The 27,897-nt window shown below is 42.7% G+C and overlaps 1 protein-coding gene across 1 annotated transcript; it reads left to right on the plus strand.

The window, feature by feature from the left end:
* The first annotated feature begins 1,973 nt into the window (after positions 1-1,973).
* Positions 1,974-11,612, plus strand: CAVIN2 (caveolae associated protein 2). Its single transcript, XM_063341789.1, has 2 exons — positions 1,974-2,391; positions 10,045-11,612. Exons 1-2 carry the CDS (start codon positions 1,999-2,001, stop codon positions 10,837-10,839), a joined length of 1,188 nt encoding a protein of 395 aa, XP_063197859.1. The 5' UTR covers positions 1,974-1,998; the 3' UTR covers positions 10,840-11,612.
* The last annotated feature ends 16,285 nt before the right edge of the window (positions 11,613-27,897 follow it).

The following is a 27,897-nucleotide window of genomic DNA, read 5'->3' on the forward strand; positions in this document are numbered from 1 at the left end:
GGTCCCAGCCAAAAAAAAGGGAGAGTAAGGAAGGAAGCTGGGCAGGATCCTGTACCAAGAGGGGTGGACACCGGCAGCCCTTTGGAAACACGAATGTCCTCGGAAGGGCGTAGCAGGTAGTGCTGCCAGGGAGAGCCAGCAGAAACAGAAAGGATTTAAGTTAATGCCTTTAAAATATGTCCACTCCCCTCGGAGCCTGCATATTTTACAGTCTCGGCATATTTTCCTTGTTGACAACTCTGGCAGACTCGGCGATTTTTTTCCTAAGTGAACTCACTCACCAAACGCATTTTTCAAGCTCCCACAACTTGAGGAACAAAAGTTGCAGCCTGAAGAAAAGCAAGGACCAAAAAATCAGATACTAATGGTAACGTTGCAGAACATTCGGGGGCTCCAACACGCAGTGATTGAAACAGCTAACTCATTTGCATTATTCTTAAGTCATTAATTTTTATTCCTTTTCATGGGAAAATGACTAAAATATTTTGGTTTCTGTGTACAAAAAAAAAAGGGTGAGGATCACAGCCATTTGGACTCCAAATAGATGTTTTTAATCTACAGGATGCAGGAAAATCGTGGAGGAATTATACTGAAGTATCAGGAAAATATTGCAGCTACCCAAGGATTAGAATTCTAGATACCCAAGTACTAGAAACATCTGCGTTGCAGCAAAAAGTCCTGTTACCAGGCAAATGTTAAGAACAGAAGATAAAAAGAAACTGACTGTGCTTGAGAACGTCAGCATGCAGATGAGCAACCCAAGTCCGTGCAACTTTGTAATATTTTCCCTGACGATAACTGCTTTGGATCAGACCTGGGAAGAGTTCTGTATTATTCTAAATAAAACAGCTCGGTATTTCTTCACGCCACATAGCTCCTTTTGGTGCTACGCAAAAGCTTGAAAACACTGTCCCTCTGCCACCGCACCGTTTATCGCTATTCCCCCAAAACAGCCATCCTAACCCTATGATTTTTTACCCAAGAAACACCAGAGAATCAAGTCAGGGCAAGCAGAGTGCCCAGCGAATCTCACATCACGGGCGGTGAAAATCTCCCAGCACTCCTTCCACCAAGCAAGCACCCCATGCAACACCAGACTGGTGGCGTGCGGGGGTGGCGGTTTAAATAACAACCATAACAGAATGGAACGGAATGGAATGCAATAGAATAGAATGGAATACTCATTATCTACATTATTATTAAAAAACATAATGACTAGAATAGAATAGAATAATAATTATCCACATTATTATTAAAAACCGTAATAATAAGGAGGAGGAGGATTTAAATTATTACTAAAAAATCCCAGTCTGTTATTGCATGGGGTGCTTGCTTCGTGTTGCTGTGAGATTTGCTTCACCCTGTGTGAATATATTATAAGTATGGGAATTATTACAATTATGACACATAGTCAAAAATATTTTAATATTTTAGAAGAATAACTATACCAACTAATGATGTTGTTATCCGTGATTATTATATATTGCTATAGCACCTATTATAGACTATTATAATTGTCACGTTTAATAATAATTTTTAATTTTTATCATTAGCTTAACTCCTTCCGATAAAACGCCAGGCTTGAACTCCGATCGACACCCACAAACTCTCCCGGACCACCACCACCACCACCGACACCCTCTTTTCCTCATTTTCCCTCCATCCCCTTCTCCACCGGCCGCTCTTTTCCCTCCCATCCCCAGCCGCATTCCGCGGTATCTCCTGCCATCTACTGATGCCTGAGAGGAGCCGCCTACTGCATTTCGCAGAGCCCGGAGCGAGAATACACCCCTTGTTTTTTAAAAAAGGGAGGTGATACGGGATGGGGGGGGAGGCACCGGGGGCCCGGCCACGGTCCCGGCACGCCCCGGGCGGCCTTTGGCCGCCCGGGGCGTGCCGGGGCCGGGGCCGGGCTTTGCCCGAAACCTCCCCGGGGGAGGGGGAAGGCTCAGCCCTTAAGAGCGGCGCCGGCATCCAGCGTCCCATCCCGGCGCCGCGATGGGGGAGGCGGCGGGAGGCAGCGCGGTCCCCCCGCTCCCGCCGTCGGAGGCGGTCGGGGGGCAAGTGAACGCCTTGACCGTCCTGGCCTTGCTGGAGAAACTGGTGTCGATGTTGGAAGCGGTGGAAGGGCAGCAGCGGCAGATGGAACAGAGGCAGCGGGGTTTGGAAGGGGCGGTGCGGGGTATTCAGGGAGACCTGGGGAAATTGTGCCGCAGCCACGGGGCGACGGGGGAAGCGGTGGAGAAGCTGCTGGAGAAGTCGCGGAAGGTGTGCGCCCACACCCGGGCCGTGCGGGAGCGGCTGGAGAGGCAATGCGACCAGGTGCGACGCCTGGAGCAGCATCACGCACAGCTGCTCCGGCGGGACCGCTTCAAGGTGCTCATCTTCCAGGTGAGAGGCCCCACCACCAGCCCTGCGTCCCCTGGCCCCACCGAGATCGCTCCCAAACTCGAGGGAAGAGCGCATTTCTGTCAACTCCTAGCAGACTTGGGGGGGGGGGGGGGAAAGCTGCTTTTTATTCTTGGCAAACTTGGGGAAAGAGCTGACTTGATTTACTAACTTTTAGCAAACTTGGGGAAAGTGCAGTCTTTTGCTAACTCTCAGCAAACTTGGAGAAAGAGCCCTCTTTGATTCTTAGCAAATTTAAGAGAAACGCCCACTTTTAGCAAACCTGGGAAAAGAGCTGACTTTATTTACTAACTCTTAGCTAACTTGGGGAAAGAGCTGTCTTTTTGTTAACTTAGCAAACTTGGGAGAAAACCCTTCTTTTAATCTGAACAAACATGGGGAAAGAGCAGTTTTTTGCTAACTCTCAGCAAACTTGGGGAAAGAGCCCTCTTTGATTCTTAGCAAATTTAGGAGAAACACCCGCTTTTACTCTTAGCAACCTTGTGAAAAAAGCCTGTTTTGGTAACCCCTAGCAAACCTGGGGAAACAGTCTTTTTTTTGGTAACTCTTGGGAAACTTGGGGGGGGGCGGGAAAAGCCCTTTATTTTTTTTGCTAACTTTTAGCAAACATGGGGAAAGAGCCTTTTTTTTGCTAACTTTTAGCAAACTTTGGGGAAGACCCCTCTAAGTCTTGGCAAACTTAGAGAAAGAGCTATCTCTTAGTAACTCCTAGTGAATCTAAGGAAAGAGATGTTGTTTTACTAACTCTCAGCAAACTTGGGGAAAGAGCCTTCTTGTATTAACTCGTAGTATATGTGGGGAAAGTTGTTTTGTTGTGGTGTTTTTTGGGGGGGGGTTAAGTAAACTTGAAGAAAGGGCCCTTTTATTCAGCAAACTTGAGAAAAGAGTCCATTTTGCTAACTTAGAGTACTGCCCCTAAAAACTGCCATTGGATCTGCCCTCAGAAGCAGGAGAGGGGCAGGGCTGCAGCTCCCTGTCACACTCAGCCTCACACCCTGCTCTGCTCCTCAGGCTGTTCTGGCGCATTCAGGGATGAGCTTAAAAATTCAGTTAAATACTCAGCTCCCTGGGAGTCCATCCAGTGATAGCAGCAGTTTGCATATTTTCCCCTTTTTAAGCAATGGTCTGGACAGAACACGGCGTGAGCTTTAACTAAACACAGGATGTGACTTTCACATCTTTTTTTTTAAAAAAAAAAAAGCCAGACCTCCACAACATGCTGGGGGAAGGAAGGAGAGTGAAGGTGGGGCTGGAGTAGCCACAGCTCAGGCACATCACCAGCTCCTCACACTAAACTTGTCGGCTGGGTTGTTACATCTGTCAGTTGATAACTCTGCTCCCTGGGTGTTGTGTGTTTGTTTTGTTTTTTTTTTTCTATTTAAACAAACCCAAAACAACAGAGCAGTACTTGATTTTTAGAAGCTGGCAGGCCTGGTTAGTGCACAGGTGCTTCCCCCAGAAAGGAAGCCCCCACCTCCCTGCTTATTGTTCTCCCAAATTACACTCCAGGCTTGTCAAGCCAAAAGAGGAGGAGCTGCAGCGTGTACTTAGCATGGTGGTTTCCACCCCAGAAAGAATGTGGAAATTATTACAGGGACTGGGTAAATTTAAAGACACATGTTCTCTGTGCTTCTGCAAGTAATTTTAAGATCCGTTACTGTAAGTCAAAACACTGCCATCTTCCAGGCCCTGTTAGCTGATGACTGGCTCCTGCCTCCAGGTTCAGACCTAGACCTTGAATGCTTCTCATGGGGAAGGGTGCACCAGTGTGGCCTGGGGGAAGGTAATTTTGTGGCATTTCTGCTACTTCCAAGCGTGAGAATTAAGGCCTTATTTTTACAACTACACTGCCTTCCTCCACAGAACTCAAATTTTAGCATTTTAAGATGACATAATGCAGAAAGACGAAAACAGCTGTGTGTGTGCAGGGCAGTTAATGTTACCTCGGGGGGAGATCCTCATTGCTGCTGCCTGGAGGCAGCGATTTGCAGGCACTGGGTGAAAAGTAACGGTAAAACTCACCAAGAAGGGTTTGAAGGGTAAAGCAGAGTCCTGACAGGGGAGGGCTGGCTTTGCTTATTTCATGACACTAAATAGTATTACACAGCTAAGGCTTATTTAAACCTCCGAGCCTTTTCTTAATGTTGGGCCCTAAAGCGCACAACCCCAAAGCAAACAGCACAGGCCCCACATCCCAGAACAGCAGCTAAGGAAAATCCACTGCCCGTCACCGGGCTGGTACCTTGGGACAGCAGGACTGTTCTTTGTTGCTTTTACAAGGCTTTAGTTGACTCTGTTCCCATCTCTCACTGGAAAATATGTTGCCACGGCAGGGGAAAATGAACTTAACCAATCCCAAGCTGATGCAGATGAGGAACACAAGCCTTAGAAAAGAAACACTGCAGTTAAGTTCAGTAAAAAAAAATTCAGCTGTCAACTGGGAATTGCTCCTGGCACTAGCCTGCTGCTAAAAGGTAGCATGGCTCTCTGGAAAACCAGCGCGGCTAGTGGAGCTTCCCAGGGTGTGGGAGGGTGGCTGGGGTGGCCAGCACCCAGGGCTTTCTCCAGCAGAGCCTGGGAGGAGCTGGGATTTTCCACTGGGGAAGTGGCCGCACCCAGAGGGATGGTGGGTGCCCGCCAGGCCGTGCCCATACGCTTGCTGCCAGCCTGGGCAAGAGCCTTACCTGCGTGCCCACCTCCTTGAAACCTCCCTGCGGGGTCTCCTTACAAGCTGGAGGTGGGACGACCTGGTAGTCACCGGGGCCACCGCCTTACTAGGATAATTGTACAGCGGGAAAAGCAGAAGGCTGGCTGGGCTTCTGCCCTGCCCCACACAGGAATCCATGGAAAAACAATTGCGGGAAGGAGAAGTCGCAGCAATGAGGCCACATTGACGCCGTACTTCTGTAAAAGGAAATCTGGATGTATGAGACCTCTCTTCAGCTGAGGGGATTCTTCTTTTCCACTGAAAAAAAATCCATCCCAAACTTCACGCAGCACGTTTCTCATTAGGACCCGCTTTTCCAGCTTAGGAAGACAGCTCTGTATGAAAATAAAAATATACATTTGTGATTCCGTTCTGCATTCACCATATACCTTAAAGTCCCTGATACTTGGTGGGAGCACTGAGCACAGCCAGAACACGACTGAGCTCCAGCTCTGCATTTTATGAAACCGTGCTGCACTCGCCAGCATCAGCTTTCCCACAGCGTACACATTGAGAATGAACTGTGTTTAGAAAAGTTCAGCTATTTACATATTTTCCATTAAAATGCTCTTAGTTTTCTCTCCCTAGCCTGTCTGCATTGTTCCTAGTTTGCATATACTTCTTTAATTGGTGACATATTTTAGTGGAGCTCCACTCCAAGCATTTGAGGATGCAAAAGTTATTACAAATGCCACAAGTGACACAGCAATTTAGCAAAACACTGAAGTGACTGTTTTAAAAATCCTTGTTAAGCTTTGGCATTGTTCCCTTCTATTTTGTTCTCGCCACATGACCAGCTTTTTGGTTCTGGTTTGGTGGGGGTTTTGTTTGCTTTTTTAGCTGCAAAAGCAAAATGCAAGACAAAAAAGGCTCATGTTTAATTTTTCAATTAACTGTCATGTTTACTGGTGAATAGGACAGGTAAAATAAGTCAAAATTACAGCCTGGGGTCAAGCACGCTGATATTCAAGCCCCTTTCAGATGCTGGTCTTGGTAAATGCTCCATCCTGAAATGAAGCAAGAGGAAGGCACAGGAAATCGGCCATTTGGTTGTATCCTGTTGTTTGGGTCACTGTAATAACCTTTTGAAAAAGCAACTTCAAACTCAAAAATGAACAAGTGAGGGAAACAGAAGAATTACAAACTGATAATGCTATTATCAAACTACTACATTTCCCACTGGACCTTTGCAGGGAGAATACTCTTATATTGATTAATGACAAAAACAGCTCACGTGGCTCTTAGGACTTGATCCAGCTGTGCTGTAGGAGGTTTGGTGCAGCCAAACCCACAATGCACTCCCAAAACACCCCAGCCTTGGGGACGGTGCAAATTGGCAACTTCCTCCTCCTTGCCCGCAGTCCCAGCCTGCTCCTTGCCCTCCTCCCTCCCCTTGGTGACATCCAGGTCTGAAGTGCACGTATTTGTCCAAAGGAAAGGAGGTGGTGCTATAGCTGTTTTTAGAAGGATTTGTCATCTTTTGACCTATTTTGTGCAGCAAAACAAGTTTTAGACTAGTAATCCTGTAGGCATATAACAGCATCTACAAAGGACAGAGAAGCCCGGACTGCTGTAAGCATGGGAAAATGCCATTTCTCCTTCTTGAAGGCCATGGCCTCTGAGCACACCCCTAACAAACATCCACACCAAAGCACACTGATTTCCCTCATGCAGCATCACAGATTCAGCGCTTCTAAGTAAATTAACTACCTTTTCACTCAGGCTGTCCAGTTTTGTAGTACGCCGTTACAGATTTTATCTTCCTTCCTGGTAAAACTTAGGGTTGAGATTATGACCTATAGAAACTTCCCAAGAATGGCTGGTCAAAGCCACAGGGAAGGCACTGATTTTAACTTTGCAAGTATTAGTAGTATTAGCAAGGGTTGTTTTACACAGAGAACTTGCACAAGTCTATTTGGCTCCTACATGGAAAAACAAAATTCAGAGGAGCTAGCTACCTACAGTCAAGCTCATCTGAGAAAATGCAAGTGCTGTTTTTGAACTCAGATGTGGAAAATAAAAAGATGTATCGCTTTCTCAGAATTTTAGATTAGATCAAGAAGAAAAGATCAAAGTTCTACTTTTTTTGGCATGGAAAATAGTTACGCAGTTTGTAACAGTTGGCATTTTTCAGTGTATTGTTCTAGTCTTCCTAAATGAAATACCAGACTGCTTGAAAAATGTATCAAAACAAAATATAGGTGTCATATAAACTTGTTAGACCAAAAAGTTATCAATAGCGCACTTACAACATGTTATCATGTTGTATTTGAAACAGCAATGTCTGTTCCACCACAGAGCATTTCTACTACAGCACCTTTGTATTTCCAAAGCATTTTACTTAATTTATTTTCATTTGCATTTTAATAGTTCCTGTGATCCTAAGGTCTTTTAGAAACATGAGATAGGAAAGCATGTCATTCCTATTTTACAAGCAGAGTAATAGATGTCCAGAGGCTGATGTTTTCCAGGGCCATGCAGGAAACTTGGGCAGAGAGGTAATTTCTTGAATGCCAGTACTGTCTGATAGCCAAAGACCACCTAGGATCTGTTTTTAATTGAATCATTAGCTCATTATTATGTAGTATATTGGTTTTGCTTTGTTTTCTTTATAAATATGGATAGTTTGACAGTCTCTCTTCTACTCAGTCACAAATTTGATTAAAATTGAAACAAAATCCATGTCCGTATTTTTCTAGAGACTGCATGCAGTACTTCAGTTTAACGTGAATACTGTAGGCACAGAGCTAAACTGACCTTGAGATGAGCCACACAGGCCCATCTCTGGCTCAGACTGCACTGTGATCAATCTCATACGACACCACTTTCCTAGATTAAAAACTTTAAAAGTTACAACCCATCTTTACTCATTAAAATCAGAGTTTTCTATGCCATTCAGGGACTTACACCTGAATGTTGAGGTGCTTAAAACCATATGTGATTACCTAGATTTGGAAAGAATGCAAAAGACACGTAAATTATGCTTTATACTGAGTTCTAATGCTCTGGGGAATAATTTAACACTGCACCCACTCATGTAATTCATATTTCATTAACTGCAATGGAGAGAAAATATAAATATTTGTTCTGCAGTTACAGCTGTTTTCACTTAAAGCTGGTGCAGGTTTTCTTTGTTTTGTTATCTTGGTCACTGTTGCTGATAGTTGCATCAACATTATAGGTGTTAGGAGAAGAAAGCTGGCTTTGTTAGATGTTCCACTGCCAGCAAAGGGCTTGGAAAGCTTTGTCTGTGCCAGTGTATCTGACTGAGGCCTCTGGTCCAGGAAGGTGTGTGGAAACTGCAGAAGCAAAGCACATACAAACTGTCAAACAGCCATCAATTTTTTAGTACTTTTCATTTTCTTATCACCAAGGGATACTCATCAACACACTTGAATCACAGTATATATGATTATATACTGTGTATATATGGTATAAAATGATCCTGCCTGCCCATGTGTGTATTTTTCAGTTCCAGAAGCGCTACAAGGTAGTATTACAACTAGTATTTTGTTTTTAAAAGCAATCACATACAAGGTACTGTGGTATATTCATAAAGACATCCTTATACAGTCATGACAGCAAATTTAACTCGACACTATTCTCTCCAGTGATCACAACTGTATGCTCAGTCCTGAAATAACGAGTGTGAACTTCCAAGTGTATGTGGCCTTTTTTCCCCTTAACTGTACACTCAGGCCCACTAGGGACAGATCTGAGACTATTACAACCATTTCACTCAGCACTTACTGCTTCCCGTATCTAAAGATGAATTGGGGGGGCAAAGGGGGGCAAAAAAAAATAATCCTTCAAATCCCAAACAGTAGGTGATATTGCATGCACTCTGCCTGAAGGTGATAAAAAGGTAATAAATAGAGAACACGCAGATCTAAGGCATAACAATTCTGAAAAGAAAAGGGAGTGTGTGAGGAGCCTGGTTTTCTTTGCGTGGACAGATGCCGGCAAAACCTACCGCAGAACAGAGTGTTCATTGTGCTGCCTCTGAACTGCTTGGGGTTGCAGAGCTGCTGCGCTTGGTAGTCACAGAGGTCCTTCGTTACCAGTTGCAGCTTCTGCCCTTGTTTAGCCTGTTTTGTTTTCAGATACCTTCTTTCTTTCCGTGCCCTTTCTTGGTTTTGTTTCTAAAAAGCAATCATTTTCCTCTTAGCTAGAAGTGACTACTAGTGTTTTCTATGTCTGTTTTTATTTTTGTATGCCGTAAACTTTTTTAATTATTATTTTTCAAGGAGTTTTCCTGCCCATATTTTTAATATTTACCAATTTACCAACCAAATTTGATGTTTTTTTCCTGTAAAGAGCTGTAAAATAGCACATACTCTAAACGTCATGGGCTGCATGGCTTCTCAGTGTCAACAATACATTTTTAACAGCAACATAGATTTTTCTGAACCACAGTGAAAGTGCTAACTGCATTTGCCATCTAAGCTACCTCTCAGATGCAACCAACATCTCTGCAGAGATATTCCCAGTCTTTGGCTAGAGAAACTGAAAGCTCTGGGGGGTTACGTGACTTCTATAGGCCTACGCAGGGGTCCACAGAATGACGTCCTTAGTCACCATACGATCCCTTCTGCCCAGGGATAGGTGTACAACTTTACAGCTAAAGTCTTATTAAAGAGTATCTAATTTAAATGACAAAGAATGGGATTTCCATTCTGTATACATTCCAAGTCACTCTGAAAGAGAAATCTTACAGCTGACACCTCATTAGTCTTAAACTGTACCAGATAATGGTTCAGTGGGCTTTGAGTGGCTTGTTACTGGTTAAATATACTGAAACAACAAGAAATGTTCAGCATCCTTCATCTCATCATGGGGGGGAAAAAAGTAATTGTTCAGGGTTGTGCTTTGTTTATTAAATTTGTGTCCTGTGAACTATGAAACTCAAATATTGTCAATTCTTTCAGGAGGAAAATGAGATCCCTGCCAGTGTTTTTGCAAAAGAGCCTATTCCCAGCATTACAGAAGGAAAAGAGGAGCCTGTGGATGAGAACAAGACACTGGAAGAAACCTTGCACACAGTGGAATTGGGTTCAGATGATGAAATGTTTCATGAGGAAGATGACATGGATGACAGTGCAGAGGAGAAAACAGAAGAATCAAGAGCTGAGAAAATTAAAAGATCCAGCCTGAAGAAGGTAGACAGCCTCAAGAAAGCATTTTCCCGCCAAAACATCGAGAAGAAGATGAACAAGATCAGCACAAAGATTGTCTCGCCTGAACGGAGAGAAAAGATCAAGAAATCACTTACTGTACATCATCAGAAATCCTCCTCTTCCAAGAGTTCGGCTTTCAAAGTATCTCCCCTCACATTCAACGTGAAGAAAGTCCGTGAAGGAGATAGCCCTGCTGAAGCTGAGGACAGACCAACGGAAACTACAAGCAACGACCAAGCTGAGAATGAGGATGAAATGTCATTTGCTGACATGCACTCAGATATGACACCTACCACCTCACTGACCGAGGAGGGCAAAGCAGTAGCCGATTCTCTAGAGAAGGAAGCCAGAATGGAAGGGAACGCCATGATGAACAACAACATCGAGCTGTCCATTGTTGAAGATGATGAAGAGTATAGGATGCCTCTAGAAGTTTCTAGCCAGAAACTGTATGATGAAAGAAACAACCCAGTCGGCGGGGAAATGGAACAATCTGATGAAGAAACAGCCCAAGCAGCTGTCCTGCAGATAGACCAAACAGCGTAATTGACCCGAGCCTTCCTTCGCCTTCCAGATACGCACGGTTTTACTTAGGCGAGTAACTGGTTTCTGCTACACAGGTGGTAGTAACAATTCAGTTTCTTCCATCCTTTTCTCTGCAGTGGTAATTTATTGCATCGTGTTGGAATGGAGAGTGAACAAGGTCCATGACACAGGCTGCAACGTGCTCTGTTTTAGGCCGAGTCACTGGTGTTTATTAGTTTAGAGATGCTGTCAGCTGGTGTAAGAGACTAGCAGAAAAGAGTATGTCTAGTAGAAGCAAGCTGGTCAGCTGCCTTTCTTCTGGTTAGGTCAGAGGAATGCGTGGAGAGTAGTCAAAAACCAGACATTTTTGTTCTGTTTTCCTATCTCTCAGTATTTCACAGCACTGTGAGTAGTTTTGTATGTAAATGTAGAAATACCAATGAGAACATTTGATTTCGGTTTCCTTGCTATGCTCTGTGAAGACTAACAGCCTCAGTAACTGTGCGGATACGTATAGTTTTTTTGGGGCTTTGCTCCACGACACTGTAAGACTAAAAGAGCAGAGTACTTAGAGGGCGAAGCTGAAAAGTTTCTTCCATCCATTTCAGTGGGGGAAAGATTTTTGCCAGTAATCTCTCGCTATTCACTTAGAAGAAATGACTGTGTTTAGGGGGAAATGAAAAGATGTTTTTCAATCTACCAGAGTTATGGAAGCACGCTAGTGACAAGCATGAATGTGTGATCAGTTACTGCACCTTTAAGGGATCAGAAATTGAAAAAAAAAAAAAATAGAAGGAATTTGATACAAACATGGAGATAGTCTGAAGAAAGTATGAAATGCTATGAAATGTAAAAAAAGGAAAAAAACCCCACAATAATAATACTATACTCCCAGCTTAAAGAATATATACTCAGATAACACTAATTAATTAATTCTTAGTCTTTATAGCAATATACTGTCAAACTTTGCACCTGCACAACTTTGTATCTCAGAGTATTTTGAAAATAGCATAATTTATCTTTTTACAAATTATTTCATATATAGAGCTATATCTAAACAGAAGAGTTAGATAATTACAGGGATGTAAGGACAATTTTTTCAAAAAGGTGAAATATTATTTTAGGCATTTCTAAAGGGAACAATGTGTTATGGAGTGAACTTCATGGCAGGGATGAGTTTACATAAGGATGAGTCTGCAAAGCCACAGGATTTGATTCTCTGCTAATAACTTTCATCACAGCCACCTAACTTCTCTCAAAATTACAAGTCTGTAATTTTTCAAAATTAATTGAAAATGAGAGATTACAGGGTAGTTTGTTCACTATGAATGTTCATTCCTGTCACTTTGTAACAAAGGTAAGGCGGAAGGAAGGAAAGGGAAGCACAATACCCACAACAGTTACCTTACATCCTTGTTTGTTTATGCAGTGGGTTATTTTTATTTTATATATATATAAAATTCTACTGATACTTAACATTGCACTAAAAGGTTGCTTCCTTCAACTTGTATTTAGAATCACAAATTACAGAAGAAATAAAAACTACAGCAAAAATACCATTATGAGATGATTAACAGATATTACTCCACGGGGGTAATATCTGTAACCAGTAAATCACACTGGAAGTCAGTCAATAAGAGCTTAGTGTAGGCGAGTACTATTAAGAGTTAAGCTCTTAAGTGTATGGTATCATATAGGAGATACTGTTTGTAAGAAAAATCATGGCATAACTCGTGCAGCTATATTTTTATTTTGTATTAACTACAATGGATTTCAATCATTTTTACTTGTAACTAACTACAAATATGACAAATAAAAGCATAACATAAAACACAGCCATGTCACTCTTTGGGAAAAGCAGTCTGAGAAGTTGGCAAAGATGAAATTTAAAGGTCAAGCATTTATTACTTCAGTTCATGTCCCCATTGTACCTATACCATTTTCTTTCTCACCCTCTGCTGTTATTCAGCAACGCAAACACCAGTGCTTTGCTTTCCAGATACTTGTCAGATCTCTGGCCCATTTGAATGTAGTCAGGCACTTTCCAAAATCTGCTAGCTCCATCTGCATTTTTTATTGGACGGCAGCACACTTCTAATACTTTAAATAGTCCTGAAAGCATATTTATATGGAAGTGTATATTCTGTTTAGGCACACAGTTAAACTCTTGTCTTCTAGAGTGCCACATAGTCTTTAGCAGGCTTAATTTTACTGACAGACCAAAGAATGCACGTTTAACCTTTATGTAACAGCTGTCAACTTCCCGAAGCCACAAAGTGCTAACCAGGAACCCCAGCATCATGTTTACATTTCGCTTTCAGATATGCCTGGTTTGTTTGTCCTACTAAGCTTTAATTCAAACAATACCCCTGGCCATGCTTTATCCAGTTTTAGAGATGCTGAAACGAATCCCATGTGCAGTGTTTTAAGAGCATTACAATGCTATCCAGTAAAACCATTGGAAATGCAGATACTGAGCATCTGTAAGAATTAATTCAAATACCCACTTAAGGATACGCCACACACACAGCCATCAGTTGCAGGGCTAGAATTAAACGTTTTCTCCATCACAATCACACATTTACAAGGACGAGCAGGCCTGTAATCCTAACAAAACTGAGAAAGCATGTTTTGCAAGAAAGAAAAATGTTTACTCAACTCATGAATGTCGGCCTTTGCGCTATCTTATAAGCCAGAGAAAGAGGCAAGCTCAGGATCCCAAGATGTCCCCCAAGCTGTTTCTTCCCCTCTCCTTCCATTCTCGAGTCCTGACTAAAAATATTAGTCTGCAAAACTTACTGTTTCAGGGAGGAGGCAGACTGCGGCACCAGCAGCACTGTATTCTTTCAAGTATCTGAAGTATGTGCCTGGATCTTGTCAAGCTGGCAGATGTCAAGCATATGCATGGGTATTCCATGCTTGTGCTGACAGGTTTGTCTACATAATTACTTTTTAAAAAACTGCTTGTTTACCCTTCTTGACACGATAACACGGGGACAGCACCTGCCTGTGGGCTCCACTCATCCCATTATTCCTTGGAAGACCTGACCTGTTAGCTGCTGCACAGATTCAGAGTTTGACCTCCACTGAAATAAGTGGAAGCTTTGCACAAAGAAAGAGGGTGTGATAAAGTCCTTATGGTATAAATATTTAAACTAACAGCACTCAGCAGCTCCTGCTACTTCCATTCTCAATGCCAGAAAACCAGCTGACATTTCTGTCCCCTTTTAGGGGAAAGGGCAAAGAGCATCCTGTTGACCCCCACGTGCTAATCCATGAGCTGGCTCCTCTGTGAAAAGGCACAGATACGGGCTTTCTGGACCATTTCACTGTCAAATAAAGAGAATGCAGTGAAAGCCCTCATACGTTCCTGAATGAAGCATGGTTGATGATTAAAGAGACGGAAGAAAGAAGAAGAAAAGGATCAGAAGGTAAAAGATACCTGTATGCCCTTTACGCTGATGCAATGAAACCCATTTGTTGTTATACACTGTAGTGCCAAACAGTTACATGACTGGTAGTCACACGCTTAAAAAAGAGATAAACTCAGGAGAATTAGTGAAGTAATGGCAATCTGTTAGAGGGCAAACTGTCCAACCCTGAAAGTCAGTGAAAAGCCTCCAGCTGGCTCAAAGGACTCTCTGAGCCGTACAAGGTTTTTGGACCAAACATACAACTCCTGTGGCCATCACTAAGAGCTGTGTGCATGGATGCAGGACATGAGATCTGTGTATCTCCCCATTCCAATCTGCTTAGCTCATCAACAGAATAAAAAGTTTTACTGCCATCAGCACAGCAGGCACAACAGCGTGGCAGAAAGGAAGGCTATAGCCTGCTTTGCAGGGTGAACTGTGAGCAAAATTTCAAGCTAAGTTCTGACTGCAAGGTCTTTGCTGTCAGTAACTGCTTACAATGGAGCAAGTGCAGCTCCAACTCTGGAAAACAAAGTTGAGTATTTAGGTAGAAAAGTTTAAAAGTTTTACTGTGACCCACTAAGACACACCACACTCGCTCTGAGCGTCAAGAGGAAGGTGTCAGGTAGTCTTCCTGCATGCAAAGAAAAAAGGTTTACCACCCGAGCAAAGCAAGCACGCAGCTGTTTGGCCCCAGTCCTGGTTAGGGCTTTGCCTAGGCAACCAAACAACTGGCAGGAAACAACTGCCAGAGCAGCCCGGAGGGTGCTGACTCAGTAGGTAAGTATCCGCTACTCTCTGACTTACAGGCCCTTGCTTTCCCAAATAAACGGAAAAAGGCTGATAGCCACTTTCCACCACTTTAAACTGCCCGTTGCCAGGGTTTTGTTTCAGGATCTGCATTTGAACCAGCCTCAACCCCAGGCTGCATCTAACTGCATGCATAAAGAAATTTTAATCAGCACACTTGCAGCTGTCGGTGGTGGCTGATCTGTCCTGCCCTCCTTTTGGTCAAAATGCCTTTTTTCCCTTCCTCTCGCTCTGGCAAGTCAAATGGGAGAGTCTGAAGTGCACACTAATTCAAATAAAGAACTCTCTCTAACTGCATGTTGAGAACTGATAATCAATGTCATCTTTAATTTTTCTTACATGGTTATCCCCTTTAATGGAGTGTGCTGCAGTAACTGAGAATAAATCTGCTTTGGGTTAAGCTAGAGATTGTTATTTATTTTTCTTTCAGATCAGAGATTAATATTGCTGTATGACCATTGGCACTAACCTCTTTTTCCATAGCAACACTAAAGAGAACATAAACTATGAGTCATAATTTCTCTCTGGAGGACTTTTTTGTAATTATGATCATTCCACAGTTCCTAAAATATATTAGCTGATTTATAGCTCTGGTATAACAGCTTTGATTTTCCTTCGTTTGAACACACAGGCAGAAAGAAGAAACTTCCATTATTTTCTTTCTCAGGCTGAGCTAAACACTACACAAAGTACCATACATCCGTTATTCATTATAACTGTGTGCTTCTAAAAAATCCAGAGCAATGTTTTCCTTACAAAGGTGGAACGGGTTTCCTTGCTTTCAATAACCTTAAATGATACTGACCTTCTGAAAGAAAACTCGTGTCCTTCACAACATGGTTAGTAAATTGGGGTCTGACAGCTGGAACTGATCCAAACTAGAAACTGTATTATACTGGGTGGCAGCAAGGTTACAAACTTTCATGGCTCCTCTGCCAGTCAATAGCTTTGAACTCTCCGACAGCTCCTCTCCCACAGAACACAGCTGCAATATACAGCCCAAATTCAGTAATAATCGTGATTCTCTTTACTCCCTTCACTGAAAACCTGGCTTTGGAACAACTTACACATACAGGTCCTTGGAATAGCTCAGCAGATGATCACACCAGATCATCACAAGAGATTGTAAGACTTTTTTTTTTGTGCGTGTGTGTGGCCATCTCCTGCTTCCCTGACAGTTTGTTTCCCATACCGTCTGCTGCATGCTGGTGCAAAGCGCTCAGAAAACCTATAGTGTCTGTTGCAGGAGAGGAATTAGGAAAGAAGATTAGCAACCCAAGGACACACACATTCAGTCAACAGTCATAATCCAAAATGGAGAGACAGAACAAGCTTGCGTCTCTCGCTGCTTTGCAGTGTCATCCCCAGCTGCTAAACCAAAGCCAGATGACATCAATACAAAGGGTACATGGTTTGTTCTTGCCTTGCCCGACATGAAGCAGCTCACGCAGGCTCAGGCTTGTGCAGGCACACAGTTAAAGACCAGAACACCAACTAGCATAATATCAATCACTCTACAGACTTGTGTACTCCTCCCTAAAGGTGTGGGAGAAAAAACCCAAACGTTCAAATTCCTGAACACAGGGAGCAGAAGGTCTTTGTAAAGCCCTGTGCCATTAACTCCAATGAGGAAAGTCTGGCTCTATCTTCTTTACTCCCTCCCATCACACTTATGTTGTGTGGAAGTGCGGGTGATGTGAACTGTGCCTGGATACTGAAAATGTGCAAGACAGTGTTAGGTACAAATAACACACAGGGGATGTCTACACTGCACACCATGTACACATACCTCATTTAGATCAAGTACCAGGCACAGCCTAACTACAGAAACACAATGCTCCATTCAAGCAAATTTATCTTATTTCTCAGCTACTTAGCTCCTGATGTCCTACGCTATTCATTTAAAGCGAGCTTCAGCATCTTTTCAGTACGCTGCCAACTACAGTTATATATGCCCTTATATTACTTGTTCCTTCTGACATGCCTGTAGGCAAATGAGCCCCGTGAGGGTGACAACATGAGCTGCATTAACCAGCTGCCTGGTCCCTGAATCATTACAACTCCACACAGCACTGAGAGAGACATGGAAAAAAAGGACAGTGAGAATGTCTGACTAGCAGTAAACAAATTATGAACACAGAGAAGTCGTCTGCATTTGCAGAGTCAATTGTCACTTCCACACCATCACAGTGAAAGCTACATGCACTGTGACTTCTTTTAAATCGCCTTCATTTTCCTACAAGGTTTACCATTTTACTGTTGATGATCGTTGGAAATTGAAAATCAGTGAGCAGGTTATGACCGAAAACATTAGCAGGTGATATGTCATGCAAGACCTGTGTAAATAGGACCTACACATATTTGAAAAGAAGGGGTTTTCTGTTTGCATGTCCAGGCGTTAGCTCTTTAGAAGAATGACTGCATGCTCTGCATGCCAGTGCACACCTCTTCAAATAAAAGACAAGCCTGTAGTACATGGACATATGCAGTTCTGGTTTAGGTTTTCCATCATGGAGATCTCAATTAAAACAAGCTCATGTTAGTTCTAAGCCACTACATATGACAAAAACATGGAATATACATGACATCCAGTTTCAAATAAGGTGAGAACCTGGAAAAGTTTTTATGGATTTTGGAATGGTTTTAAATTCTTTCACTAAAAATAAAACAGAAGAACAGGATCCTATAAATCCAATCCTAAAAACCAATCCATCAGATTATTTTAATCAGCTCCCATTGCTTCTTAATGATACTATAGCTGACATTCAGCTGGGAGTGGAAGGAAGAATTAAGACAGGGAAAAGTGTGTGGGAAGAGAAAACAAATAGGAAAATGTGGGTAAGAAATAGAACGGTGGGATGTGCACGAGAGAGGGAGCATGTGAGGGAAGGAGTTGGTGTGAAGGGTGAGCAACAGGGAGGAAGGAGCTGAAAGGCTACTAAGAAACACCAGCGGAACACCCAGAATGGAGACAAAGACAACAAAGCAAAGGATGGGACAGAACCAAGAGGCACTAACAAAACAGAGAAAACAAAGAAAAACAAGACCCAATAAGGTCTAGATTTCAAAAGGATGGAAATGAGAGTAGGCAGTCAGAAAAGACTGTGAGATAGCTGCCGTGGAAGAGACAGCAACAGCGAGGAAAGAGCACAATATGTAATCATCTCCCTACCTGCCAATCAGTATTGCAGAGGCAGCACCCAGGATTTGGGTCTAGAAATTATTTTTATTGTGCAATGTTGTCAATGCTTTTTGTTTTGCTTGAAGTATTTTGTTTTGTTTTCATTTTTTGTTTCTTTTCAGGGAGAGAAGTTAGTCAGGAATAGGCAAAAGCAACATCATATTCACACACACCGTAACAGCTCAGCCTGAGCCTGCAGAAGCCCATGCTGGAAACAGCCCGTTCCCAGGTCTGCAGTGCTTATGAAGAAAATAATTCTGGGCTGACTCCTGCTTGTCAGCGTATGCTCATGCAACACTGCACATTTGCCATGCCTACTTGCTTCCAAAAAGGCTTGCAGGGAGGAGGGCTGGGGGAAAGAGGGTAGAGGCTGCTAACAGCAGGATGGGGTCTCCTCCTGTCCAGACATTTAGCTAATGCCCCACTGAGTATGGACCACCTGTGGACACGGGGCAGGCAGGATCTACTAGAAGCACTGAGGAATGCACCCCCAACAGCTGGATTTCACTGCCAGATCACTGAATCCTAACGGTTTGCTGGAACAGAGCCAGTGGGATTTCTTTGCTATTGCAAACAGGTTTCTGAGAAAGTAAACACAGCTCTCCTCCTCCACTGGGCCTCACCCCCTGCTTTGCCAAGAAGTCTGCTATATTAAGATACGAGGCAGCCATGCTGGCTGGGCCACTTCTCCTTCGTGCTTGGCTTCCCGTGGGAGTTGCTCCATCCTCACATATCTGCTGAGAAACAGCTTGTTCTTTCTGGCTTTCCTCAGTTTCTTTTTTTAGTGGTGCCTTTCTGCCACTTTGCACAGCAGAGGCCAGGTTCTGCTCTGACATTGGCAAGAACCTACCCAAGTCCCATTCTTACCACACACCCCTCAGATCAGAAGCAGCTTTCTCCTGCTCCACTCCTGACATCTCCTAGGTTGTTTCCTGGCGTTTTCTTGTACTTTTCCAGAAGCTCTTCAGTTCACTATATAACTCTCTTATAAAATGAAAGGCTCTACTATTAATTCCTGTTAATGTCTCACAGGATGCAAGTTAATTGATACAGGGCGTTTCATATCTACCATACTTGGATCGTTTTCTACACAGAAGAGGGAAACAGGGACAAAACGCTTAAGAGCTTTGGAGCCAATGGAAGGAAAACCTGGATTAGGACTCTCCAAACGGGAAATGTCTCCTCGCCTACTTGTCTGCTGCTGTCAAATTTTAGTGCTTGTTCAGAAGAGAGGAAGGGGGACATGTACTGAGAGATGAAAATGACAGTGGAAACTCAGTTGTAAAAAGATGAAAAACTAAACAAATTCAGGCAGTCCCCTTTTACGTGATGTGACAGAAGCCAAAATCTGTGCCAGCAGTGGTAGATTAACGAAATCCAAATGTGTTTAGAGAAAATTAGGGACAAAAGAACTTGAATTGGTGGTTCTTGATCACATATGAGAGTTACTCAAGCTGCAGCTCTAATAGGAGTAATCCCATATTACAGAGAGTGTTTGCCTTTATAAGGATTTCATACGTTTCTTTCATACACAGTTTTGCACAATATTTTTCAGGCAGAGGCAATGTTCACACTGAGACAGATGCAAGCTCACTTCAAGCCAACTGGAAGACATGTTAAATGTCAGACGTTGCCCCAAGCTAATATGCCACGTCTCTTATTAGCTGAAATGCACTAACTGCATCCATATGATGCCTGGTCAGCTCAAAACACAGACAGGGTGAGATCATCTCTGCCCGTACAATACAGTTAGGCAACGCAGACAGAGAGTTTTGCCTGCAGGAACAATACAGTTGCAGGGGGTATTACTCCATTGTTGCTCTGTTAATGCCTAACCTACCCCAAGTAATAGAAGAAAGTAGATCTTTAGACTATAATTAGGAAAAAAAAAATACATCGGGTAAATGTTTTACCTGTAGTAAGTACTGAAGTTTCAGAAAAAAATGTCTCCTCTCATTTTCTTTGTACAAGGCTCCAATAGGAGAATAAAGAAGAGATCAGCTGAACTCTGTAGTGGTTTTCTTCTGTCTAAATGCTCTGGGGAAAGTGGCATGAAATACTGCCTGTGGACTCAGCAGCAAGGCATGTGTCTCCCCCTCCATGATACAGGGGCCCATCCACTGGGCCTCTGGGCAAAGCTCACAGTCAGATTTGTCGCCAGCTCAGTTCTCTTGCCATGGCTCTGCCGTCCAGATGACCACAGGGACTTGAGGTGGAAGAAGTGGCAAGATGCTTTTCTGACATGCCTGAGATACAAAGAATTCAAGAAGCTTACACAGAATAACTACTTTGTGTAGGTAAGGATGAGGCTTTAGCCTACTTCCGTAGCCCCGCTGTGATGGAGACATTTTATTCTTTAAGATTATATATTATTCAGTGAATTGTGCCATCTTTCTCCAAATATTATTTTTACTCAACAATGCAGCTGGCCAAATACTACAAAAAAGTATTAGCTGAAAAAAGTATTTGTCAGGAAATAGGGTTTCCTCTTCTCCACCTAATGCATTCCAGCAAGTTCCAGCTACATTGCTTCCTCCCAGCATTTAACTTGACAAAGCTTGTGGTGAGCCTGGCAAGAACCTGAAGGCATTAAATGTTCATGATTATCAGCATTAATCGCTGTTATTGTTCTTATAGCAATAGTTAAAGCTTGCCCTTAGTAAGAAGTCGTTCTTTTTTCCTGACTACTAGAAATACTTCTTGCACAATAATACTCTTTCCATAGCAACGTGGTATTTTCAGATTTTCATGTTCAGCTTTGAATGGTACATGGCTACTGCCTGGTGAGGAAAAGCCTGCTACAATTAATATATGTTATAGTTTCATTCTTAACTGGATTTAGTACAGTGATCATTTGTTGTTGTTCCTTTCCCAAGTTGCATTGCTGTGGCTGCAGCCTTCCAAATTTCTTGCTTGTTTTCCATCCATATTTCACTACCACTACCACCTGATTTGCACTATAAGATTGTTTTTCACCAGGCTTGTACTAACCCATGTTAAACTCTGCAGTGACCTAACTATACTCTTTTCTTTTGGTGGTGGTGATGTGGGACGTGGGGTCCTAACATCCATCAGCAGTGGCGTCCTGGAATCATTTGTTGCACCATCCATTCATTTACATTTACCCTGACCATATCGTAAGAGTCCTTATGTTGCTGCTTGCCTTCAGATCTGACTGAGTTTGTACATAAGGTACTCAAAAGTGCCATTTTCAGAAACAAAATCATAAATGGATAAACTGAGTGTCCTGGTTCCAGGAGTTAATTTCTTTCTTAGACTTAATGTTCTTTCTGGTCGCTATGTTTCAGATTTAGTATGAAAGGAATGTCAATAATGCATATTGTTTTAGTTGTTGCCAGGTGATGTTTATACTACTCAGGGACTTTTTTCAGCTTCCCATAGAAGCTGAGAAGGAGCATATACAGAACAAAGGAATGGCCAACGGAGCATTCTGTACCATAGATGTCATGCTCCCTATAGAAATGTGCGTTAGCTGGGGGTCAGGAATCCAGGATCGCTGCTTGGTATGGGCTGGGCAAGCAATTCACCGGATGGTGAGAGTGACTTGTGTTGTATTACTTTATCTTGTATATTCTTTTACCATTATTATTTTAATTATTATTATTCTCCTTTTCTGTTATTGTTCCATTAAACTGTCTTTATCTCAGCTCATGAGGTTTTTTTTCCCTTTCCTTTCCCCTCCTTTTCTCCTTCTTCTTCCTACCCTTCTGGAGGGGAAAGGGGAGAACTGTGCGAGCGGCTGTGTGGGCCTATCAGCCAGCTGGGGTTAAACCATGACACTGAGTGAGAGCTAAGTATGGGGAGCTTAATTCTACTCTTGTATACGTGGATGCAGTTTTGAAATGAATGCACTGAAGCCAATGGGACTGTGTAAGCTCCATCTATGCTGTGTAGCAGAAAAGATGATTGTGGACCAGGCTCCCCTGCACAGCTAGGTTAGGATTGCAGAATTCTTGTTTGTAGGAATACAGAAGTCCTATTTGAGCTTTTTCAAAAGACAGACGGACTCTTCAGTACCTTCAATACTAAAAGCCTGACCTGAGAATTAATTCAAACCAACTTCAGCATGCTTTGCATTTGATTAAAAACGAGATACCCCCCTTTGCTATAACCTCCCCAAATACTTTCAGTATGTAAACTAGCTTTTAAAAGAACTTTCTCTGAACACAGATTAAATACTCATCTGCAAGACGTTTCTTTGGATGCAAGGTAAAGTACCCAGATACTGTTCTAAGGAGTATGATACACAATATCTTAATTCTCACTCAAACAGTTCCTGTTTATCTTCATGGAGGACTAACTCAAATATTAGCTTTTGGATTTGATAAGGGACACATTAAACAAACACTGACGCCTGTATCATAAAAAAGGTGGCTCTCAGCCAGATAAGTGGAGCACTGCCTGCAAGTATTACTATATTCAGGCTTTGCTTGCAGTGGTATTTTCTACAGCCTGCATTTTTTTCAGTAGTGCATAAGCATATCTAATAGAGTAGCTTACAGGGAGATTTCAGTCACCCCCTAGCACATGACAAATGAGACATTTCTTATGCTAGCTCAGCTGCACACAGTACTCCTCTCCCTCCCGAGAGCTCTGTTAAGAACTTAGGGTCTGAGACACCATTTTGTTATTCCATTATCACGCAGTGATGAAAGCCACAACACTTTAATTGTTTTGTATCTGCGAGATAATTAATTACTCCTCTCTCTAAAATAGAGAGGCAGCAAAAGAAGGAATATGAATACTCATTTCCTTTTCCTGTCAACAATTAAAACACTTGTCAAAAAACCTGACAATCGGTAAAAATCAACGTAAAATTTGGTAATAACTTGACACTTTCAATATTGCAAAACCTCTCACCTAATGCTCTCAAATAATCAACCTTACTAAAGCTGAATGGTTCCTTGAAATTAATGGTGCTTCCTGTGGACTATGCCCCTTTTCAGCATGAATTATACAAGCAAAAAATCTCAATGCTTTACAAAGAGATTTTGAAGTAGATCGACAGTAACTCCCAAGGAGCTTCTTCTGATTTAAAAAAACAACAACAACAACAAAACAAAACCAAAACCTACCACAAAATCAGCCAACAAAATAGAATAGAAAAAGAAGGGTAAGAAAAGGTCACACTTAACAGAAAACAATGAAAGTTTCCACAGGCATTTACCAACTTCCTTACACTGCACCACGCAAATGTTTAAACACACTCTTACTAGATCTTCCAACAATAGTGAATATTTCACTCCTTGAAGATGACTTCCACATCTCCTTAAACCTGTGTTTTACCTCAACATTTTCTGAAACCATAGGCACAGGCTAAAAATGCCAGAATTTGCCACTGAAATGTGCCAGCTGAATGCAGTAATGTTTTCAGAGCTCAGCTTAGAAGCTCTTCTTCCCAGGACTCAACCTTCTGCTGCTCACATCCTGAAGTAAAACGCTGAAAGGAGTTATATTGCTCACATTGGCCATAAATACCAACAGCTCTGTCACTCATTTAGTAAATAATTTATTTTTCCATAAAACTTGAGAAAAATACTAAACTTCAGCCTGTCCCTGAGGACCCGTCCCCTTTCATCCCAGTCCTGCTCATGATCAATTCCCTGCACAAGGGGACTCTGAACCATGACTGTGGCTCTCAGATACTACCACAATAGAGAGTAAATAGAGGAAACAACAACAGGTTTCCCCCCAAGAGGACTGCATCCAGGCACTTGCCTCACAGCGATAAGCGAGCATCCAAACAATCAGAAGCACAGACGGCATTGCTTTCAGAATAGTTCCTGTGTTCCCAAGTCTTGTGAGAGGTGAAGAGTTCCCTCTCAAGGGACGCTGCTACACATGCACGCTTTCCTGCACCTAGGCTTGCCTCTGGCCCTCGTTGCTCAGCCTGCCCTCATCTCCAAACAATTCAAATGAGAAAACACCAGAATCCGGAACAGCACAACCCACTTGTGCGCTATTTGCCATAGATTTAGTGTGCTCTCTAACCAGCCCCCAGGTTCAACAGCTTTGGTTGTACCTGAACATTACCATCTACGCAGGGAGCATTGCTGAAACGAGTCATTGCTGATGAGGGTCACCTCTCAGGGAAAAGCAGCACTCTATTTCAGAAAAACTAGCACTAGCTTAGAGCCTAAGGTAGCGAGAAAGAAAGGATGAGTACTGTCTTTTCCTCAGGCAGGCAAGTATCCATTAGAAACCTATTTCCAAAGGTTTAGGATAGACTGTCATACCTGCCAGGTGAAATAAAGCCCTGAGCATCTGATCTTGTTCCACAAGCAGGTAAATAAGCTTCCCACAGCCAAAGCAGCACAACACCCAGCTTTTGGCTCCCGTCTAGCAGAATCACCCAGGAAGCAAGATTTATTTTGCTTAAGGGTAAAAGAAGGTCTGTTCCCACAGGAGAGCTTTGCTTCCTGCTTTGGGAAAACTAAATAGGTTGATTATGTCTGCTACAGCCTTATAAATCCACGTCAGCTACTGCCTCGGGGAGAGCCATTGCTCCTCTGGGTGATTTTCTTCCCTACTTAGAGAAGATGAACAGCTGGTTACGTATATCACAGCTCCAGCAAAACACTTACCCGTAGCCTTATGCCACTGAAGGAGCAGGTTTCTGTCATTGAGACTACAGGAGAGCAGGAGGCAAAGCAGAAGCAGCTTGTTTTCTTTTGCACCAGCTTTTTCAGGTCAGAAGACAAAATGGTAGTCAGAGCAGGCTTTGGTAGTTGGCTTCCTGAACAGCGCTAGAAGCAAACCAAAGAAGCCAAATTTTAAGCCTACTTATGAACATCAAAGTAACTACAATTAGCATGCAGAAAAAAAATAAACTTACATACTAAAAAGCTGCACAAGCCTAGATAAAATAGAGTCTGTGCTGAAGATGGAGGGCTGCTGCAGAGGAGAGACTGTGCCTCATGACAGATGAGCTTCCTATGCAGTCACATGTGGCTCCAGTGTCAGGTCCAGCAGCCAGCATTGTTGCTCAGGATGAACAGCACCAACGGCTATGGAGCTGTGAAATTTAGACTACCCATAGCATGGCACACCCTGTAACCCACCCCAATTCAGCTGCAGGGGCAGCCTGTATACCGCTCGTGGGCAGGCAGCAGCAACCTGGGCAGTGCGATAAGTCACTGTCTGTGCTCAGTCATCTGGGTCCCATATCATCCAATGCAGCTTCTGACTCCAGGGTTTTGTCTCCAGGGTCAGCCTGAGCCTTGGGGAACCTGGGCTCAGTCCTCACAACACAGACATACAGGCAAAAATATTAATCATCATGAGCCGATTTAGTACAACCAGGTCATTGCAAAGCTCCAGGAACTACACAGCTCTGACGTTTTTTCTGACAACACATATAGCTCCATCCATACCAACAGAGATACATCAGCTCATACCCACTGAAAATCAAGTGCAAAATACATTAAGGTAATACTGGCATTTAGTAACTTGGTCCTTACAAGAATTTTTTAAGACACGCAGTTTTGCATGCATATGGCAAGTTTCCAAGGAACATAAAGTTCCTTTATACTGGGGCAGAAGCATTATCACAAACGTTCTCAACAGTCTGTTTTTCCTTTCATAGCTGGACGTGTCAAACAGACCACAACCAGCAGATAAGAAATGCCTGCAAAATCAAAGCACAGATTAGAGAGGCAGCAACAGCAGCTGAGAGAACCATACACCGCAGCTGCAAGACAGATCAAGGGAGCTGAGAAAAGCTAAGTGCAGTTTCAAACTGTACATGACATTCAATCTATTACATAAATAAACAGGGCATTACGAGCCTGTGAAAACACTGATTTTCTTTGCTGTTTGTTAGCCATGGACTCTATGACATCAGTTGTGGCTAGCGCTGCTGCTCATGATGCTGAAAGGCATGAACTGAGAGCAAAAATAAATTAGCCTCTTCCCTGAGCTTAGAGGGAAATGTTCATGTATTGGTGTTCGTGAGGATGTATACATCTGTTTTTCAGCAAACTGTCACAGCAATATTAAAACCTCGAACTATTAATACGGGAGTGCTCTGTAATTCAAAGACATGCCTGACATGTAAATCTTTCCCTCCAATACAAGCATTCCCCAGAACTAAACCAAGTACAACTGCAGCAGAGTTTGCATATCCAGGAACGAATTTATGTCGTGCAGTGCCAACCCACGGAATGCAATAAACAATGCATGGACAAGGCCTGCAGTATTTTCCAATGCTTTACAGTTACAAGTCAGCTCTCATCAGGGATAGTGGCCAAACACTGTGTAAATGAATGTAGTGGTTTGGGCCGGACTGACTACTGAAGCGAATGACAGATGTTCTTCCCCAGGACAATGAAGCTACACAATATGAAAGTTGTTCCTAGCAGAGACCCAAAAAAGGTCATGAAATCATGAATGTCCCCAACTCACACAACACAGGGCTCTGATCAGCTCACATTGGTGAACAATTGAAGTGTCAGGATCTCCTACTGGATGATGATCAGCATTTATGGGTACGCTGTGGCCTTCAGGCAAGCAAAAATACTACATCTATGGGACAACTAAAGCCAACCATCTGCTGTCTGGGATCACATGGGCAGATGAAAGCAGTACCAGCTAGGGGAACTTAATTCCTTTCAATAAAGTATTGCTTGTTAAACCAATTGATTCGTGTTTGTAAGTGAGGAAAATTAGTATGTTAGACACCAGGTAGTTCGATTTAATTTTCCCAAATTTCCAGGTGGGAACTCCAACAGCGTTTAAGCAGCAATCCCTCTCAATCTGAGCTGGGTCCACGCAGCTGCATGCCAGCCAAATTCTGGCAGAGGCTTATCACATCTCTAATAATGCAAATATTACCTGACAACCAATGCCCTGTAACACCAACTAATAGAAAGAGCTACCCTGAACACACGTGGCAGAAATCAGACCATGCAATTTCTGATTTTAGTGTCAAAATGGATATGTAAATAAAAAAAACCCAAAACTTGAAGACCATCTTCCTCTTCTTCACCTTCAATCTATAACTATTCTACCATCTGAAATTCACTGTTTCTAAAACACATCTTTCTTCTTGGTATGAGAACAGCGACAAAAGCGAAAACGTCAAGTGAATGCAACTGTGTCCCTGATGTCAACACAGGAACAGAATCTAAGAGTAAACAAATACAATTTACATGTCATTTGTCCTTCCCTGCAAAAGAGTGGTGTGATGCACTGAAGCCCATAACGCTCCTTAGAGCATGGCTCCTTTTTGTATAGCTTGAAACACTGCACTTTCAAGGACTGTATTTTTCCCCACTCACAATAAACTGAATAAAATGGGTTGGAATGAAATTGCCAGATGTAACAAAAACTTGCAGAGCCATTGTTGCAGCTTGAAACATCCACCCCATTTCCTGCTCCATCTCAGTGCGGCTGAAGACACGTTTATGCTGCAATGATGAAACCACTACAATGTACACACGGTACAAGAGCTAAGAAAAACATCCAGGGTGTTATTAAATGTCAGTAGAAAATCTCACAGCACTTAAAGTATCCAGTTATTTTTACCTGGGGTTCTGGTGATTAACAAGCTGTGAATGTCAGATCCATCTAACTCACCCTGAAAGAACAGGAGAGGGAACCAAGGAACAGGTCCTTAGCACCACTTACTGAAACAATACAAAAGTAAGAATTATT

The sequence above is a fragment of the Chroicocephalus ridibundus genome, chromosome 7, assembly GCF_963924245.1.
Source record: "Chroicocephalus ridibundus chromosome 7, bChrRid1.1, whole genome shotgun sequence".
Classification (NCBI taxonomy): domain Eukaryota; kingdom Metazoa; phylum Chordata; class Aves; order Charadriiformes; family Laridae; genus Chroicocephalus; species Chroicocephalus ridibundus.

Coding starts and splice junctions, on each gene's coding strand:
- CAVIN2 (XM_063341789.1), top strand. CDS start 1,999: ATGGGGGAGGCGGCGGGAGGCAGCGCGGTCCCCCCGCTCCCGCCGTCG. Junction 2,392..10,044: donor TCAAGGTGCTCATCTTCCAG/GTGAGAGGCCCC, acceptor CAATTCTTTCAG/GAGGAAAATGAGATCCCTGC.